The sequence below is a fragment of the Salvelinus fontinalis genome, chromosome 13 (assembly GCF_029448725.1).
Source record: "Salvelinus fontinalis isolate EN_2023a chromosome 13, ASM2944872v1, whole genome shotgun sequence".
Classification (NCBI taxonomy): Eukaryota; Metazoa; Chordata; class Actinopteri; order Salmoniformes; family Salmonidae; genus Salvelinus; species Salvelinus fontinalis.
The window spans coordinates 18,183,765-18,204,990 of NC_074677.1; the positions used below are offsets into that span (position 1 = coordinate 18,183,765).

The 21,226-nt window shown below is 40.0% G+C and overlaps 1 protein-coding gene across 1 annotated transcript in view; it reads left to right on the forward strand.

The window, feature by feature from the left end:
* LOC129868196 (follistatin-related protein 4-like) overlaps positions 1–4,994 on the forward strand; it is a 234,638-nt gene extending 229,644 nt beyond the window's left edge. Inside the window, exon 16 of the mRNA XM_055941940.1 lies at positions 143–4,994. Coding sequence (XP_055797915.1) covers positions 143–851 — 709 coding nt within the window. The 3' untranslated portion in view covers positions 852–4,994. The remainder of the gene's footprint in view (positions 1–142) is intronic.
* Positions 4,995–21,226: the final 16,232 nt, after the last annotated feature.

The window sequence follows — 21,226 nt, forward strand, 5'->3', positions numbered from 1 at the left end:
CTTAAACACCGGTGGTGAACTCACCACCTCATCATCGCAATCCCTCTCAAGTAGAGGAGAAAAGAGCATATTAGAATTTTAATGAGAATCCTCACCGCACTGTAATCACCATTAACCTTTCCCTTGAACTTTGTCATCTTAGGTTTGGCTTCGTCTTCCTCAAATCTGAACCCGCGGTGCATAAGATTGACTTAGAGACCTTCCACCGAGTCAAAACCATCAGCCTGAAGACCTACAGCTGTGTGCCCGTCAGCATGGCTTACACACACTTGAGTGGATTCTATTTCATCCAGTGCCAGTCTCAGAGCAGGGACCCCTCGTCAGCCCAGCCACAGCTCCTGATCGACAGTGTCACCGACACCGTCATTGGGCCCAACCTCAACATCACGGGCCAGCCCTACGTGTCCCCGAACGGCCGCTACATCGTTACCCCGGACCAGCAGCGCGGCAAGGTCAGAGTTCAGACAGTGTCCTTCCAGGGGGTGCTGGGTCTGAGCCGGGAATTGGACACCTCGCTCCTCGTGTCCGACCTGGTCTTCCAGCCTTCCTTCACTGAGTCCAATCAGTACACGGTGGTAGCTGCCTCTGGCTCAGGCATGAACCTGGTTTTCTCTGACCTAGCGTCAGGCCACAGCGAGGTCCTCAAGAGCCTCAAGGAGCCCCTGTCACCCCACACCTGGCCCTGGGGGGGGCCCAACAGAGTAGTGGTGTCCAGCGGACTGTTTGGCCAGTACCTGGTCACACCCTCAGCGGAATCCCTCTTTGTGTTGAACGGCAAACAGAAGACGCCCCACTGCGAGGTGTCAGACATCAAGAGAGGGAACACAGTGGTGTGGGTGGGAGAGGTATGAGAAAGAGGGAAGAGAGAGAGAGAGAGAGAGAGAGAGAGATAGAGAGAGAAAGAGAGATCAGGCCAAAACACTTAAGATATATGTGGACATAAGTGGACTCAACCCTAGGACTGAGTGAGAGGAACACATGTCTAGGTTATTGTAACAAAAATACACAAAAAATTATAATTGAAAAAAATATTAAGAAAATCCTATTGTGATATTTTTACGGGGAGAAGGTGCGTGGGGAGGCCCTTCAGTGCAACAGTGATCTATGTGCACTTAACTGAGAGGAGTTATGCATTATAGCACTTCCTTGTAACACTGCAGATACATGTAACAGGAGAGGGATATAATGATGACGTTTTGAAAACATTAACTATGCACAATGCTCACTTTTTTAGAGTAAAGCTTTTTGGTTTCAAGATGTTTGTCGTTCACCAGTGCTGCAAATAGTCACAACAAGATGTCTGTCTGGCTTTAGTGTTTACATGTGTTTTCAGTCCTTTTCAAAACCACTGCTCTCTGTTATTTGCCTTTGTCTGTGGAAATGTATTGTACGCTTTCTCTAAAAGCTCTCATCCTGACCAACACATATAGGTTACTTTAAAACACATGTTGTACCCTATAAGTCATAACCTGTTACTTTCAAAAAAGACCACGTTTCCATCCGTTAGCTAAGAACAGTGGATATCTAATAGCCTACAGTAGAAAACCCATTAAAACATGTTATTGTACAAAGACTAGATATGGTACAGTATACCAGCTCTTCCCCCTCAATCTCACACAGTAAACCTACTTCCAGTTTTGATCCGGTGACCTCCTAGTCCTCTGTCTACTAAGTCTAGCATTGTAAGGATCTTGTTCATCAGCATGGAGGTATTGTAAGTCCTATGTATCCTTTTTCTGCCCTATAGCTTGGTTCCATCACGCTCCATGACTGAAATCCAACTTCCCCTAAAGAATAGCTCTTCCTATTGCATTATTACTGGCTAGTGCTGTGTGCGACGAAATAGTTACAGCAAAACAACACTATCAAAAAATACATAAACCGAGATAATCAGATTTGTTGTTCATGTTTGTGATTTATATATTTGCTAATACTTTACTCAATCTGACACAGAAGCAGAGGCTTGATTATGTTTCCTAGACCACTGTTGCACTGAGAGAAATGTGTGTATTTCAGAAAGAGTGAGGCAGAGATGTGTAATATATATTCAAAAAGCTCAATTCGAAGCCCAATTATTTTGCAGATGTCATGGAAAAACAACATTTCAGGAATTACCGTCAAAAAGCATCAGGCACCCAGACCGCAGTACCTATCTTGCCACCAATACAGAGTAACTTCAGAATAATTCATACGAGTCACCACCAAAGGCTTCATCAGGACTGAGTGTTCCATATGCATGTACTGAGAGTTGAGGCTCATCACACTAATGTTATTTCAGAGCAATCAAAGGTGCATTGTCGACAAGGTAATTTCCTCTTGAATGACATCTGCAGCATTTACCATAAATGTGACCTCCGCGATCATCAGGAAAATGTACTTTAAAAGGTTCATTGTCACTTGTACAATGTGCTTGTCGTCAACGCGCCTCTGATTGAATCCCGGCCTCGAGTGCACAGGATCACATACTGTACATTGCCTCTAACCAAGACCCTGGCTGTAGACCGAACCTCTTGGTGTGATGTTGACATTAGAGACACTGTTGTAGATATACATTGTTCTTAGTTAGATTAGAACACATTTTCTTTATGCATTTCCTGTATTCTGGTTTTTGAGGGAAATGGTTTGTAAAAAAAAAAAAAATCTAATAAAATGACCAAAAAAAGCTTGCAGCTGTGTCACACTATAAATTACTTTGAACATAAAATATATAAATATTCAGGGACAAATTTCCACCAAACACATACATCTGTTGCTAAGGTGAGGCCTAACTATGGTACAAAACCCCAATCTGTTCATTTTCCTGTGTATGTATTTGAATGAAATTGTTTGTTGGTTGATGTTTGGGCTCTGGATTTGGCTCTTTTTGCGGAGCAGTTTCACATTTCAAATGGTATCCTGACACCTGGACAGCACGGCTCTGAAAATTGTACAATATTCTTCTTCGATCCAAAGCCCAATTGAGACAGTGTAGCTTTCTGTCTGAAACCAGGCAAGAGTCATTTCTAACTGTGGAGTGCCATTTGTAGTGCTCAGAAGAGTGGCACAGACCAGTCAATGATAAACATCGTTTTTTCTGTTGAGTCAGGATGTGGTGAGTGGTAATAGGTTTTGAGTTGCCCCCCCACCCCTCAAAATAATAGCTCAAGACCCTGTTGGGGTTTTCAGACATTGACTAAACACTAAGAATATATCAGCACTGTGGTGATAGTTGGCTGAAACATGCATCTTTGTTACCATCCCTAAGACCTGGCTAATCAAAAACAAGCTGTACCTGCTTCTACATCTCATATTGTAAACAGAGCTGCACAGTCCTTTAAGAACTAAAACAGAGCTGCACAGTCCTTTAAGAACTAAAACAGAGCTGCACAGTCCTTTAAGAACTCAAACAGAGCTGCACAGTCCTTTAAGAACTCAAACAGAGCTGCACAGTCCTTTAAGAACTCAAACAGAGCTGCACAGTCCTTTAAGAACTCAAACAGAGCTGCACAGTCCTTTAAGAACTCAAACAGAGCTGCACAGTCATTTAAGAACTAAAACAGAGCTGCACAGTCCTTTAAGAACTAAAACAGAGCTGCACAGTCCTTTAAGAACTCAAACAGAGCTGCACAGTCCTTTAAGAACTCAAACAGAGCTGCACAGTCCTTTAAGAACTCAAACAGAGCTGCACAGTCCTTTAAGAACTAAAACAGAGCTGCACAGTCCTTTAAGAACTCAAACAGAGCTGCACAGTCCTTTAAGAACTCAAACAGAGCTGCACAGTCCTTTAAGAACTAAAACAGAGCTGCAGAGTCCTTTAAGAACTCAAACAGAGCTGCACAGTCCTTTAAGAACTAAAACAGAGCTGCACAGTCATTTAAGAACTAAAACAGAGCTGCACAGTCCTTTAAGAACTCAAACAGAGCTGCACAGTCCTTTAAGAACTCAAACAGAGCTGCACAGTCATTTAAGAACTAAAACAGAGCTGCACAGTCCTTTAAGAACTAAAACAGAGCTGCACAGTCCTTTAAGAACTAAAACAGAGCTGCACAGTCATTTAAGAACTAAAACAGAGCTGCACAGTCCTTTAAGAACTCAAACAGAGCTGCACAGTCATTTAAGAACTAAAACAGAGCTGCACAGTCCTTTAAGAACTCAAACAGAGCTGCACAGTCATTTAAGAACTAAAACAGAGCTGCACAGTCCTTTAAGAACTCAAAGTTCTTATCAGATCTTAATTAATACAGGCTCAACTAAGTAGATTCAAATCAGCAGATATGTCACTTTTCTTTTAAATGAATATCAACAACACAAGATGCCTAAATTAGAGGATACATGTGTGCTGTTCTAAGATCTTTAGTAACCTAGGTAACCTTAAAGGCTTTTAGCTGTATCCGTGCTGGTTTATCTCTATGCAACACATTCTCATTGTTAAGGCAATTACTGTTGTATGATGTATGTGTTTTGTGAGCATAATCCTGTACGTTACATCAGTATTTTCTATAGTGAGTGAATTTTTCCCAAGAAGACATTAAAACCTGAGTTTGGGTGTTTAAACGGATCATTTGTCATCCAATTGTTAAGTCCACTGATCATTCTTGTTGTCCACTCGCAAACTGTGAAGGGATGGTTCCTTCAATGTTTCCTCCACACCTTTCCATGACAATGTGTGTCTCAATCTTTCATTCAAACTATTATCAACATTTTGTTAATAACTTTCTCTCGTCTTTGTTCGATTTCGATGTACAGTTGGTAACAATTTGGCCGCATATGGATGATTTGATTCCATTTTTTTTTTAAATATTCAGAGAAACGTTTTAATATTTTTTAGTTGCGTCATCGGAACTGAAATGTAATGAACAGGTGTCTATACCCCATATTATCCACAGACAAGACCCATCTCACCAGTGATGTATTTGAATTAGCATTGACTGTAAGGACAAGACATCAATTGTATTGTGTTGCCTGGGATGTAACTTTTCTTTCCCCCTTGTTTTACAATAAAATATGAAAATTAAGTACTTACCAAGAAGCGTCTTGTCTTTAAAAACATGCTACAGAATGGGTAAATAATTATACCCATAAGAAGGTGCCTAGATTCTCTTTAGATGCTATTCATTTAATCTCCCAATCTATGGATGCCAAAACAGAGGAAAAAATAGAAGTTTATTTAGTTTATAGTTAGTTTATTTCTGTTGTGGAGGTGCACCACTGTCTCTTAAGTTATAATTGGAGGTTGAAACATGGTGGACCAAAAGCAGGGCTTCCAAAAAAAAGTTATCTGATTTTATAATCTCATATAACTGTGCTTTGAAGGAGTCAAGGAGTCTACAACAATATCGATGAATCGTAGGTTCTTTGCCACTCATCAATTACCTGATGACCCCACCTACTCCACCCCTGTCCCTCTCTAAGCCATTGTCATTCTTAATCCTCGTTTATACCTGGCGCTAACATGCGTCCTTTGTCCTGATCTTGTCCACATTCTGATTGTGTCTACATTTCCAGACAGGTGTAGATGATTAAAAGACACAATGTGATCTGATTGTGATCACATCTTCCCGACCACCTTTGGAGGTAGTCAAGCACGCATTGTGTCTGGATATCAATCAAGCGTGAACAGATCTGGATGGTCAAACCTTTTAAATCACCATTATACCAGCCTCTAAAATGATTGACAGGTATAGAGGCAGAACCATCATTCCCCTGTACCATACCATCCTCCCTCCACTCCTAGTAGCACCATTGATTTATGGCATCAGTCATTGTCTCAATAATAAAAATAAACACAGTCATATTATTTTGAAATAATATGCATACAGGGAGGCACCAGACAATCTGGTCATAATGCGGACGGTTAAGAGATGCATTTTAATACAATGTGTAGTTCATATTGATCAGATGATAAAACTCATATATTACCGCAAGGTGTAAACGAGGCTTTAGTGTCAGACAACTGCTGCGATAGCTAGCTGGCAACTGGCCTTCAGACTTGTGGAAGTTTATGTAATCTATAGGCTTCAATGTTCAACATGGTCTCCGATCCATGTTCATTACTTACAGCAATGTGCTTGTGAGGGACACGGTCAATATCCTCTTCATCAGCATCAGGTTTCCCAGGACACACAGTCCCTTCCCAGGCAGAGCGGATCAGGATGGTGGCTCAAACCACAGAGCATGACAAACTGATCACACGGCCAATTACCACCCTGTTCACTCTGCCTGTGTCCCAAAAGGTACCTTATTCCCTATGTAGTGCACTACACTCTTAGAAAAAAAGGTTCCAAAGGGTTCTTTGGCTGTCCCCATAGGACAACCCTTTTTAGATCCAGGTAGAACCCTTTTTGCTTCCAGGTAGAACCATTTTGGGTTCCTTGTAGACCCCTCTCTGGAACGGGTTCTTTCTGGAACCTAAAAGGGTTCTTTCTGGAACCAATAGGATTCTACCTGGAACCAAAAATAGTTCTTCAAAGAGTTCTCCGATGGGGACAGCCAAAGTATCCTTTCAGGTTACTAAGAGTGTACTTTTGATCAGGGCACATAGGGCTCTGGTCAAAAGTTGTGCACTATGTAATTTGATCACCCTTTTGCAGGAGAGCTTGTAGTATATTTGAGGTTTATAAAGGCTTCTAAAGTTTGTAATTTCCACTTTGAAAATTTCCCTTATGAAAAATGTATATACCCCTACAAAAATGTCCATTAATTATAATCCACATAATAATTTCCTGTTGTTGGAAACCCAAATTGGTCTACACGGACAAGTTCTGGCCTGGTTTAGATCTTATCTGTCGAAAAGATATCAGTTTGTCTCTGTGGATGGTTTGTCCTCTGACAAATCAACTGTACATTTCGGTGTTCCTCAATGTTCCGTTTTAGGACCACTATTGTTTTCACTATATATTTTACCTTTTACCTTTACCTTGGTGATGTCATTCGGAAACATAATGTTAACTTTCGCTGCTATGCGGATGACACACAGCCGTACATTTTGATGAAACATGGTGAAGCCCCAAAATTGCCCTCGCTAGAAGCCTGTGTTTCAGACATAAGGAAGTGGATGGCTGCAAATGTTCTACTTTTAAACTCGGACAAAACAGAGATGCTTGTTCTAGGTCCCAAGAAACAAAGAGGTCTTCTGTTGAGTCTGACAATTAATCTTGATGGTTGTACAGATGTCTCAAATAAAACTGAAGGACCTCGGCGTTACTCTGGACCCTGATCTCTCTTTTGACGAACATATCAAGACTGTTTCAAGGACAGCTTTTTTCTACGTAACATTGCAAAAATCAGAAACTTTCTGTCCAAAAATGATGCAGAAAAATGTATCCATGCTTTTGTCACTTCTAGGTTAGACTACTGCAATGGTCTACTTTCCGGCTACCAGGATAAAGCACTAAATAAACTTCAGTTGGTGCTAAACACGGCTGCTAGAATCCTGACATGAACCAAAAATGTTTATCATATTACTCCAGTGCTAGCATCTCTACATTGGCTTCCTGTTAAGGCAAGGGCTGATTTCAAGGTTTTATTGCTAACCTACATGGGCTTGCTCCTACCTATCTTTACGGTTTGGTCCTACCGTACATACCTACACGCACGCTACGGTGACAAGACGCAGGCCTCCTAATTGTCCCTAGAATTTCTAAGCAAACAGCTGGAGGCAGGGCTTTCTCCTATAGAGCTCCATTTTTATGGAATGGTCTGCCTAACCATGCGAGAGACTCATCTCTTTGGTAGGTCCTATGATTGAGTGTAGTCTGGCCCAGGAGTGTGAAGGTGAACGGAAAGGCACTGGAGCAACGACCCACCCTTGCTGTCTCTGCCTGGCCAGTTCCCCTCTCTCCACTGGGATTCTCTGCCTCTAACCCTATTACAGGGGCTGAGTCACTGGCTTACTGGTGTTCTTTCATGCCGTCCCTAGGAGGGGTGCGTCACTTGAGTGGGTTGAGTCACTGACGTGATCTTCCTGTCTGGGTTGAAGCCCCCTCTTGAGTTGTGCCGTGGCAGAGATCTTCGTGGCCTATACTCTGCCTTGTAGTGATCCCTCTAGTGGTGTGGGGGCTGTGCTTTGGCCAAGTGGGTGGGTTTATATCCTGCCTGTTTGGCCCTGTCCGGGGGTATCGTCGAATGGGGCCACAGTGGCTCCCGACCTTTCCTGTCTCAGCCTCCAGGATTTATGCTGCAGTAGTTTATATGTCGGGGGGCTAGGGTCAGTCTGTTACATCTGGAGTATTTCTCCTGTCTTATCCGGTGTCCTGTGTGAATTTAAGTATGCGCTCTCTAATTCTCTCCTTCTCTCTTTCTTTCTCTCTTTCTTTCTTTCTCTCTCGGAGGACCTGAGCCCTAGGACCATGCCTCAGGACTACCTGGCCTGATGACTCCTTGCTGTCCCCAGTCTACCTGGCCGTGCTGCTGCTCCAGTTTCAACTGTTCTGCCTGCGGCTATGGAACCCTGACCTATTCACCGGACGTGCTGCCTGTCCCAGACCTGCTGTTTTCAACTCTCTAGAGACAGCAGGAGCGGTAGAGATACTCTGAATGATCGGCTATGAAAAGCCAACTGACATTTACTCCTGAGGTGCTGCACCCTCGACAACTACTGTGATTATTATTATTTGACCCTGCTGGTCATCTATGAACATTTGAACATCTTGGCCATGTTCTGTTATAATCTCCACCCGGCACAGCCAGAAGAGGACTGGCCACCCCTCATAGCCTGGTTCCTTTCTAGGGTTCTTCCTAGGTTCCCGCCTTTCTAGGGAGTTTTTCCTAGCCACTGTGCTTCTACACCTGCATTGCTTGCTGTTTGGGGTTTTAGGCTGGGTTTCTGTACAGCACTTTGAGATATCAGCTGATGTAAGAAGGGCTTTATAAATACATTTGATTTGCTGCAGGATTATTTTCCTGCTGTAGCAAACTGGCTCAAATTAAGGGTTCTATTTTGGACACATCCTCCATCTCCCAGGATTCCAGGCACCAATAGGATAGAACGCAGAAGTATCGCGGAAGATCAGTGTTAAAATGTCATGGCCATTTCCGATTGAGCTGACTGACATATGCAGCGTTTACCATGAATTCAGTCTCTGCGAACATCTCTCTCTCTCTCTCATCATATTAAGCAGACAGCCATCACAAACAAGTCAGAATGGGAATGATGCTCTCTCTCTGTTATACTCAGGACAAACAAGGCCATTTTCAAACTGTATGTTTTATATTTCTGGCACTTCTGAGTTGAGAAACATCAACATGAATAATTATTACAAAGTTAGAATAATGTGTTTGTGTCCCTCTCCATGCCATGTCTACATTGTATGAAATCTGAACCTGTGAGGTTATATATTTTTTATTTAAGGTTTATTTTTAGGTTTAAATACAATATTGTTCGAAATGTAATAGCAAACACTTCCTCCAGATAGTTTTTTGACAGAAGTTCACTGAATCCACTGCTTTTATTTGTTGAATCATGTTCTATCTCTGTAGGACAACGGACATGTTTTACTGGAAATAGCAGAGGATTAAGTGTTAGCTGTCTTCCAAGCAGCAGTAGCAGCATGCTACCTAATGGCATATTGTATCTTCATTAGGTCCATAGACGGGTATGTGGATGTCCCCATTTCCATAGGCAATCAGGGCTAATATCAACATCAGCTAAGGTACTGGCTCTTAAGTAGTTGTGCAGACACCATCTCCACTATGTTCTTTCTTAAAGGAAGTAGAGGGAGGCCAATAGACGTAACGCCATTCTATGTGATAATTGACTGTGATAACAAAACAAGTCATCTTATCTCTTATAGCAAAAGACAGAAAGTGATGTTAATCAACAAGCCATGTTGGTATTGTAGACCATAAAAAAACATAAGGTCCTTTTTGAACCTATACTGTGATTCCAAATTCAAACCAGTAAAAGAGCAGCCGTATAAAAACAGACAGTATAGGAGCCCCAACGATGTACTTAGCTGTGGCTCTGATCCAGAATCACTGTGAGCTGATGAGGGGTTTGGCTTCTTCCCCTTCAATGGGCAGTCATCCATGGAGCAGCCATTTACATATAGACCTGGGCCCACATCCACAAAGCATCTCAGCGCCTGAGTGCTGATGTAGGATCTGTCCATATAATCTTATTCAGTATGATCTAAAACTGATCCAAGATCAGCACGCCTACCCTGAGACATTTTGTGGATACGGGCCCAGCACCGTGTCGGAGGAGAGGAGCTAAAACTGTCTGATAAAAAATGCTTAGAAATGACATTTCGTTCCGCCGGAGAATTAGGTACATATATAAAACATGAAATAGAAAAATATTTGGCCCATCACAGATATTATTAGAGTCGTAATCCATGGTGTTGACAGTAGAAGCAAGAACTGTGATATGACTTCATTTTTCAACAGATGGCTTAAATGTTTAATGAACAGATTCATGTTCTGTCTCTACTTCGTTATATCTTTGAGTTATAGAATTTAATAAGCATTATAGCCCAGTTGCATATTGCTATTCAAATATCTGTTTGTGTAAATGAGTTCTGAAGTGACTAAGTCCAAGAAGAGTACGTTCGCATATTTCAGTGGAGTGAGGCTGAGTGGAGAATAAACACTGTAATATCAACAAAGTCCGTTCCCATTTGATTTTTCCTGCAGCATTTGTTTTATTGATGCAGGCATCAGATCCGGAATCAGATCAGGCTGTCCTGGGGTAAGTGATCAATGAGCAGAGAATGGGTCTCTCCTGGCCCCTCCTTCACCGGCTAGCTTTACGCTAATCAAGTCAGAGCTCATTATCTGGCAATTCCCAATAAACTCCACGTTAATACTGATGAAAGCAGAGACGGATGGAAATGAGTATTGAGAAAAATGTGTAAATCACATTTTAATTATGCCGGCTGTGGTAATATAATAGGGCCTAATGAAAATAATGTTTTGCTGCTGTGCTGACAGTGTGACATTTACCCAGCTGGTGATTTGTGAGGGAGGGAGGGGAGGGGTGTGGACGAGAGGGGACCAATAGGGGGCTTTAGGGGGGTTTAAGGGGGCTGGGGGTGTCCTTGATGGATTCAGTGAACGGAATCCCATTCTGGAGCTGCTGAGGTGTTGCATTGAGACAGCCCAAAGGAGGTGGCCAGAGACTGAAAACCTTGACCTTCCATTCCACTCTGCCTAGTACCGAATCACATTGGCTAGATGCCAAAAGAGGAAATGAAAGGGAAGTTGTGGATAATGTGGATAGACTGAACTGACAGCCACTTATTGTAATCATCAATACATTTGTATATAACGAGTTGGGCCATTGCGGTTTCTGCATTATGATGCATTTACATGACACTACAACATTCTATGGCAGCCATGTTAACTCCCCATTAACATTACATGGGTAACATTTAAACAATGTTAAACAACGGGTGGGTCTAATCCTGAATGCTGATAGGTTAAAACCGCATCCCAGCTGGTGTCTATTCCAAGTTACCACCGGCTAAATCTATGATGTTAAAAGGCTATTTACTCTGTTCCATCTGACTGCACAATCCACTGTCTCGTCAGCCCAGACAGGCAATTGAAACATTTGACCTCCACTATAAAAAGCATCTAGACATTACATCACATTTCTTTTTGACCAACATTTCGTTTTCAACAGCGGAGATTTATATAAACCTTGCTGTCTGATTCTCTGACATGTGCAACGTTGTTCCAATATAAACATTTGATCTCCAGCTGTCCCATAGTAATGAACGTGACGGGAGTCGAGAGTCCGGATGAGACAGACAGGCAGGCAGCTTTTCTCAGCCAGTCGAAATCATGAATCACCATCATTTTTAGGGATATATACAACGAAGTGCAGCTAGTTTGCAGTTTCTCCAGCTTCAGTTTGAAGTGTTTTTGTTAGCCGTGTTGTTGGCTAGCTCCCCTGAATAACACTGTCCTGACCAGAGAGCACATTTTCTATGCCAGGGGAAATCACTCCTCATTAGCTCACTATTATGGATGTATCCAAATAAATGTCACTACAAATGCACCTACTCTGTTGTTATTCTGGCTGCACTGTTTGAATTGACTGTAAGTTAGCCGTAGTTGGCTAGCTAGCAAGAGATAAGAACGTTGCCAGCCTGTATGACAATAGAACATTTAGAACGAACGACTGGGTCGTGTCCATAGATACAGAACAAAAAGACTTAACCACTAGGTCGCGTCTCTGGCAACCAAACCGATAGAACAAAAGACCAGCCGGTTAGGGTAGCCAACAAACAGCGGCTTCTCGGGCATTATCACTTAACTATGTAACTCAAGGTATCGAATTAGAACAATATTCAAAGTTATTGCAAAAGTTGGTCCAACTCTCTAAATATATGGCTCTGCAAGTGGGTATTGGGGGAGGAAGAAAGGGAGCTAATGATGATCAAATAAAGTTGGAGGTGTAATGGAGGTGATTTAGATGTATTAGAGTTATATTAGATGTGTATTAGAGATATGTTAGAGGTATATTAGAGGTGTATTAGAGTTGTATTAGAGGTGTATTAGAGGTGTGTTAGAGTTGTATTAGAAGGGTATTAGAGGTATATTAGAGGTGTATTAGAGGTATATTAGAGGTGTATTAGAGGTGTATTAGAGTTGTATTAGAGGTATATTAAAGGTGTATTAGAGTTGTATTAGAAGGGTATTAGAGGTGTATTAGAGGTGTTAGAGGTTTATTAGAGATGTATTAGAGTTATTAGAGTTGTATTAGAGGTGTATTAGAGGTGTATTAGAGTTGTATTAGAAGGGTATTAGAGGTGTATTAGAGGTGTTAGAGGTGTATTAGAGTTATTAGAGGTGTATTATAGATGTTTTAGAGGTATATTATAGGTGTATTAGAGTTGTATTAGAGGTATATTAGAGATGTATTAGAGTTGTATTAGAGATGTATTAGATGTGTGTTAGATGTAATAGATGTATTAGATGTGTGTTAGAGATGTGTTAGAGATATATTAGAGGTGTATTAGAGTTGTATTAGAGGTATATTAGAGGTGTATTAGAGTTGTATTAGAGGTGTTAGAGGTGTATTAGAGATGTATTAGAGGTTTGTTAGTTGTAATAGATGTATTAGAGGTGTATTAGAGATATGTCAGAGGTATATTAGAGGTGTATTAGAGTTGTATTAGAGGTATATTAGAGGTGTATTAGAGTTGTATTAGAGGTGTATTAGAGATGTATTAGAGGTGTTAGAGGTGTATTAGAGATGTATTAGAAGTGTTAGAGGTGTGTTAGAGATGTATTGGAGTGGTGTCAGAGTGGATTAGAGATGTATTAGATGTGTATTAGAGGTGTGTTAGAGGTGTGTTAGATGTAATAGATGTATTAGAGGTATATTATAGGTGTATTAGAGTTGTATTAGAGGTATATTAGAGGTGTATTAGATTTGTATTAGAGATGTATTAGATGTGTGTTAGATGTAATAGATGTATTAGATGTGTGTTAGAGATGTGTTAGAGGTATATTAGAGGTGTATTAGAGTTGTATTAGAGGTATATTAGAGGTGTATTAGAGTTGTATTAGAGGTGTTAGAGGTGTATTAGAGATGTATTAGAGGTTTGTTAGTTGTAATAGATGTATTAGAGGTGTATTAGAGATATGTCAGAGGTATATTAGAGGTGTATTAGAGTTGTATTAGAGGTATATTAGAGGTGTATTAGAGTTGTATTAGAGGTGTATTAGAGATGTATTAGAGGTGTTAGAGGTGTATTAGAGATGTATTAGAAGTGTTAGAGGTGTGTTAGAGGTGTATTGGAGTGGTGTCAGAGTGGATTAGAGATGTATTAGATGTGTATTAGAGGTGTGTTAGAGGTGTGTTAGATGTAATAGATGTATTAGAGGTGTATTAGAGGTTTGTTATATGTAATAGATGTATTAGAGCTGTATTAGAGGTGTATTAGAGGTATTAGAGGTGTATTAGATGTGTATTAGATGTATTAGAGGTGTATTAGAGGTGTATTAGATGTATTAGAGATGTATTAGAGGTTTGTTAGATTAATACATCTATTACGAGGTGTATTAGGTGTATTAGAGGTATTAGAGGTGTATTAGAGATATGTTAGAGGTGTGTTAAAGGTGTATTAGAGGTGTATTAGAGTTGTATTAGAGGTGTATTAGAGATGTATTAGAGGTCTATTAGAGGTTTGTTAGATGTAATAGATGTATTCGAGGTGTATTAGGTATATTAGAGATGTATTAGAAAGTGTATTAGAGATGTGTTAGAGGTGCGTTAGAGGTGTGTTAGAGAGTATTAGTGGTGTGTTAGATGCATTCGAGGTATATTAGAGATGTATTAGAGGTGTATTAGAGGTGCGTTAGAGATGTATTAGAGGTGTGTTAGAGATGCATTAGAGGTATATTAGAGGGTATTAGGTGCATTAGAGATGTATTAGAGGTGTTTTAGAGGTGTGTTAGGTGTATTAGAGGTGTATTAGAGGTGTAGAAGAGCTGTTGGAGGTGTATTAGAGGTGAATTAGAGGTGTTAGAGGTGTATTAGAGATGTATTAGAGTTATTAGAGGTGTATTAGAGATGTTTTAGAGGTGTATTAGAGGTGTGTTAGGTGTATTAGAGGTGTATTAGTGTTAGAGGTGTATTAGAGGTGTATTAGAAGGGTATTAGAGGTGTATTAGAGGTGTTAGAGGTGTATTAGAGATGTATTATAGTTATTAGAGGTGTATTAGAGATGTTTCAGAGGTGTATTAGAGATGTTTTAGAGGTGTATTAGAGGTGTATTAGAGGTGTGTTAGGTGTATTAGAGGTGTGTTAGATGTATTATAGGTGTATTAGAGCTGTATTAGAGGTGTATTATAGCTGTATTAGAGGTGTATTAGAGAAGCATTAGAGGTATATTAGAGGTGTGTTAGATGCATTCGAGGTGTGTTGGAGATGTTTTAGGGGTGTATTAGAGGTGTATTATATGTGTTAGAGGTGTATTATATGTGTTAGAGGTGTATTATATGTGTTAGAGGTGTGTTAGAGGTGTATTAGAGTTGTGTTAGAGGTGTATTAGAGGTGTATTAGTGTTAGAGGTGGTTTGGAAGGGTATTAGAGGTGTATTAGAGGTGTTAGAGGTGTATTAGAGTTGTATTAGAGGTATTGGAGGTGTATTAGAGATGTTTTAGAGGTGTATTAGGTATATTAGAGATGTATTAGAGGTGTTTTAGAGGTGTATTAGAGGTCTATTAGAGGTTTGTTAGATGTAATAGATGTATTCGAGGTGTATTAGGTATATTAGAGATGTATTAGAACGTGTTTTAGAGATGTGTTAGAGGTGCGTTAGAGGTGTGTTAGAGAGTATTAGTGGTGTCTTAGATGCATTCGAGGTATATTAGAGATGTATTAGAGGTGTATTAGAGGTGTATTAGGTGCATTAGAGATGTATTGGAGGTGTTTTAGACGTGTGTTAGGTGTATTAGAGGTGTATTAGAGGTGTATTAGAGGTGTAGAAGAGCTGTTGGAGGTGTATTAGAGGTGAATTAGAGGTGTTAGAGGTGTATTAGAGATGTTTTAGAGATGTATTAGAGGTGTGTTAGGTGTATTAGAGGTGTATTAGTGTTAGAGGTGTATTAGAGGTGTATTAGAAGGGTATTAGAGGTGTATTAGAGGTGTTAGAGGTGTATTAGAGATGTAGTAGAGTTATTAGAGGTGTATTAGAGATGTTTCAGAGGTGTATTAGAGATGTTTTAGAGGTGTATTAGAGATGTGTTAGAGGTGTATTAGAGGTGTGTTAGGTGTATTATAGGTGTATTAGAGCTGTATTAGAGGTGTATTATAGCTGTATTAGAGGTGTATTAGAGGTGTATTAGAGAAGCATTAGAGGTATATTAGAGGTGTGTTAGATGCATTCGAGGTGTGTTAGAGATGTTTTAGGGGTGTATTAGAGGTGTATTATATGTGTTAGAGGTGTATTATATGTGTTAGAGGTGTAGAAGAGCTGTTAGAGGTGTATTAGAGGTGTGTTAGAGGTGTATTAGAGAAGCATTAGAGGTATATTAGAGGTGTGTTAGATGCATTCGAGGTGTGTTAGAGGTGTATTAGAGATGTATTAGTGTTAGAGGTGGTTTAGAGGTGTATTAGAGTGGTATTAGAGGTGTATTAGAGTTGTATTAGAGGTATTAGAGGTATATTAGAGATGTTTTAGAGGTGTATTATGTATATTAGAGATGTATTAGAGGTGTTTTAGAGGTGTATTAGAGGTGTATTAGGTGTATTATAAATGTATTAGAGGTGCAATAGAGGTGTATTAGAGGTGTGTTAGATGAATTAGAGGTGTGTTAGATGTCTTATAGGTGTATTAGAGCTGTATTAGAGGTGTATTAGAGGTGTATTAGAGATGCATTAGAGGTGTATTAGAGGTGTGTTAGATATATTCAAGGTGTGTTAAAGATGTATTAGGGGTGTATTATATGTGTTAGAGTTGCAGAAGAGCTGTTAGAGGTGTATTAGAGGTGAATTAGAAATGTTAGGCGTATTAGAGGTTTAAGAGGTGTATTAGAGGTGTGTTAGAGGTGTATTAGAGGTATGTTAGAGGTGTATTAGAGCTGTATTAGTGTTAGAGGTGTATTAGAGGTGTATTAGAAGGGTATTAGAGGTGTATTATAGGTGTTAGAGGTGTATTAGAGACGTTAGAGGTGTATTAGAGATGTTAGAGGTGTATTAGAGATGTTAGAGGTGTATTAGAGGTGTTAGAGGTGTATTAGAGGTGTTAGAGCTGTTAGAGGTTTATTAGAGTTGTTAGAGGTGTATTAGAGCTGTTAGAGGTGTATTAGAGCTGTTAGAGGTGTATTAGAGCTGTTAGAGGTGTTAGAGGTGTTAGAGCTGTTAGGGGTGTATTAGAGCTGTTAGAGGTGTATTAGAGGTGTTAGAGCTGTTAGAGGTGTATTAGAGCTGTTAGAGGTGTATTAGAGCTGTTTGAGGTGTATTAGAGCTGTTAGAGGTGTATTAGAGCTGTGAGAGGTGTATTAGAGCTGTTAGAGGTGTATTAGAGCTGTTAGCGGTGTTAGATGTGTTAGAGCTGTTAGACGTGTATTAGAGCTGTTAGAGGTGTATTAGAGCTGTTAGACGTGTATTAGAGGTGTATTAGAGGTGTTAGAGGTGTCAGAGCTGTTAGAGGTGTATTAGAGCTGTTAGACGTGTATTAGAGGTGTGTTAGAGGTGTATTACAGGTGTTAGAGGTGTGTTAGAGGTGTATTAGAGGTGTATTAGAGGTGTGTTAGGTGTATTAGAGCTGTGTTAGATGTATTATAGGTGTATTAGAGCTGTATTAGAGGTGTATTAGAGGTGTATTAGAGATGCATTAGAGATGTATTAGAGGTGTGTTAGAGGTGTGTTAGATGCATTCAAGGTGTGTTAGAGATGTTTTAGGCGTGTATTAGAGGTGTATTATATGTGCTAGAGGTGTAGAAGAGCTGTTAGAGGTGTATTAGAGGTGAATTAGATATGTTAGGTGTATTAGAGGTTTAAGAGGTGTATTAGAAGGGTATTAGAGGTGTATTAGAGGTGTTCGAGGTGTATTAGAGATGTATTAGAGGTATTAGAGGTGTATTAGAGTTGTTTTAGAGGTGTATTAGGTGTATTAGAGATGTATTAGAGGTGTTTTAGAGGTGTTTTAGAGGTGTATTAGAGGTGTGTTAGGTGTATTAGAAATGTATTAGAGATGTATTAGAGATGTGTTAGAGGTGTTAGAGGTGTATTAGATGTGTTAGAGGTGTTAAAACTGTTAGAGGTGTATTAGAGCTGTTAGAGGTGTTTTAGAGATGTTAGAGGTATATTAGAGCTGTAAGAGGTGTATTAGAGCTGTTAGGCGTGTATTAGAGGTGTTAGAGGTGTATTAGAGGTGTATTAGAGGTGTTAGAGAGGTACTAGTGTTGTATTAGAGGTATATTAGATATGTATTAGAGATGTGTTAGAGGTGTATTAGAGATGTATTAGAAGGGTATTAGAGGTGTATTAGAGTTGTTAGAGGTGTATTAGAGATGCTTAGAGGTGTATTAGAGGTGTATTGGAGATGTGTTAGAGGTGTATTAGAGAGGTGTTAGAGGTGTATTAGAGAGGTGTTAGATATGTTAGAGGTGTATTGGAGGTGTGTTAGAGATGTATTATAGGTGTTAGAGGTGTATTAGAGTTGTATTGGAGGTGTATTAGAGGTGTATTAGAGTTGTATTGGAGGTGTATTAGAGTGGTATTAGAGGTGTATTAGAGATGTATTAGAGATGTATTAGAGGTGTATTAGAGATGTTTAGAGGTGTATTAGAGGTGTGTTAGAGTTGTATTGGAGGTGTATAAGAGGTATATTAGAGGTGTTTTAGAGATGTATTAGAGGTGTATTAGAGATGTTTAGAGGTGTATTAGAGGTGTATTAGAGGTGTGTTAGAGTTGTATTAGAGAGGTGTTAGAGGTGTATTAGAGGTGTGTTAGAGGTGTGTTAGAGATGTATTAGTGTTAGAGCTGTATTAGAGGTGTATTAGAGGTGTTAGAGGTGTATTAGAATTGTATTAGAAGTGTATTAGAGGTGTTAGGGGTGTATTAGAGGAGTTGTATTGGAGGTGTATTAGAAGTGTATTAGAGGTGTGTTAGAGTTGTATTGGAGGTGTATTAGAGGTGTTTTAGAGATGTGTTAGAGTTGTATTAGAGGTGTATTAGAGGTGTGTTAGAGATGTATTAGAGGTGTTTTAGAGATGTGTTAGAGTTGTATTTGAGGTGTATTAGAGGTGTGTTAGAGATGTTTTAGAGGTGTATTAGAGGTGTTAGAGATGTATTAGAGGTGTATTAGAGGTGTGTTAGAGTTGTATTGGAGGTGTATTGGAGGTGTATTAGAGGTGTATTAGAGGTGTTAGAGATGTATTAGAGGTGTTTAGAGGTGTATTAGAGGTGTTTAGAGGTGTATTAGAGGTGTTTAGAGGTGTATTAGAAATGTATTAGAGGTGTTTAGAGTTGTATTAGAGGTGTTTAGAGGTGTATTAGAGGTGTTTAGAGGTGTATTAGAAATGTATTAGAGGTGTTTAGAGTTGTATTGGAGGTGTATTGGAGGTGTATTAGAGGTGTATTAGAGGTGTTAGAGATGTATTAGAGGTGTTTAGAGGTGTATTAGAGGTGTTTAGAGGTGTATTAGAAATGTATTAGAGGTGTTTAGAGTTGTATTGGAGGTGTATTAGAGGTGTATTAGAGGTGTTTTAGAGATGTTTTAGAGCTGTATTATTGGAGTATTTACATGTTAATAACACCGGTGGGTTATATGCAGTGGAGGCTGTTGAGGGGAGCACCGCTCATAATAATGGCTGAACGGACTAAATGGAATGGCATCAAGCACATGAAAACCATGTGTTTGATGTATTTGATACCATTCCACCGATTCTGCTTCAGCCCTTACCACGAACCCGTCCTCCCCAATTAAGGTACCACCAACATCATGTGGTGATATAAATGCACGTAATGAAGTCATTGTTCCCTATTTAATTCCTTTCCCCATCTAATTGGCCTGGTGCAACTGTGTGAAAGAGTCAACTCTGGAAAATTAGGTTACATTTGTTCGGGACATCTGCCTGCTCTGGTTAAGTGCACACATTCATAATAGTCGTGTGACCTAAGAAGGCATTCCAAGTCAGGAGCCAATTGTATTCGCACAATTTGAAATAAATCCCTTGAATCACAAGAAGGACTAATATATTATCCTCTACACTGTTTCACACTGTGGTTCATCATAATACAGTCAGTACCACTATGGGAGTAATTCCTCCTCAGAGAAGATGGAACAAAACAAGAAGCTACTGTATTCTGAAGCTACAATCCTTGCTATAATATTTGCTGGGAAGCTCCAGCACAGTGTGCTGTGCTGTAAAACCATAGATAATTGATGAGGGGTCTTGTTTCCTGACAGGATAGCTCTCTTGCAGCTGGAATAACCTGCTCTAAAATGGGGATAAAGTGGTGTTAAAATGCTCCAGAGTTTGTCAGATGCTTTCGAACAAAAGCACCTGCCAAAAGAGTGGAAAAGCTCATTCTATCTCTCCACTCCGGTGAAAGCTGCAGTAGCTGTTGTTGTGTCAGGATAGATTTACAGTTCACCCATGCATTTCAGCAGACAGACAATGCTGCATAAGCAGGTGTAATCTTCAAAGCAAATCCTCCACCAATTACCCCTCAGAGCCAGTAGTCTTCTTTGGAAAGCCAGAGAGGACTTGAAAGAAATGGGAGCGGAAACAGACAGACAACAACTAGTTCATTGGCTAACTAAGTTTCCTTGAAAGTTGCTCCTTGTCAAAGAGGAAGGAACTCTCTGCCTGACTCTACAAAGGCCTTGGGTTTGATGTGTGTCAGAACACTGATGGTGTGGAGCAGAGGGTTTACAACACTGTTGTTGGGAAAGTACAGAACCAAAACAAAACAGCAAATTTGAGCATTTATGTGAGAACACTGTTACGAAATCAATCATACTTAATTGTGATTATAATGAGTCACTTCAATGGGTGTTAACAGCACTAGACTGAAAACAGTTGTGATTGAACATAACTAAATGTGACAGGCTGTCTGTTCAAGTCAACACCTCGTCCAATGAAATTACAGGTATGTATAACAGATGGTGTCAAGATATAGACCCACATTAACACATTTATGGAAGCCACAATCTATCAGCAAATTAAAGCTACCCCCCCCCCCCAAAAAAAAAAATACACCTGACAAAGCCTATACAAGGTGTGTTACAGGCCGCATTTAGACAGCCACATGTATTCAGGCATGTGTAAGAAGAAGGTGATAATCAGTTTGTGATAGACAGCCTTGTTGACAGCAGGCAGCCAGAATGGATGGTGTCTCAGTGAATCTGTTATGAAAAGGCTCCTCAGTCTGTTCGTAATGAGGGCAGCCAGACAGGCAGGGATTTGTTTGCTCATGGACAGAACCAACTTGTCCTTCACACAATTAAGATATTGACACTTGTGTTCTGCGATGCAAGCTCGTAATTTCTTGTCCCAAACTTTTCTTCATTTGTCCTTAGCCTGCCGGATACCTTCATTACATTTGACATTTTAGTCATTTAGCAGACGCTCTTATCCAGAGCTCAGCACTTAAAACACAGTTCAGTTCATTTGAGCTCACAGTTAGCGTTTTGAAGTCAGAAGGGGCCATACAAGTGACAGGAGTGTCTATATAACTGGCCCTTTGTAGTAGACAATTTTAAACGTTGCATATATTCATGCCACACATTTGAGTGAAACGCTGATTAGTTACAAATGTCACACTTAAATGTCAAACTTG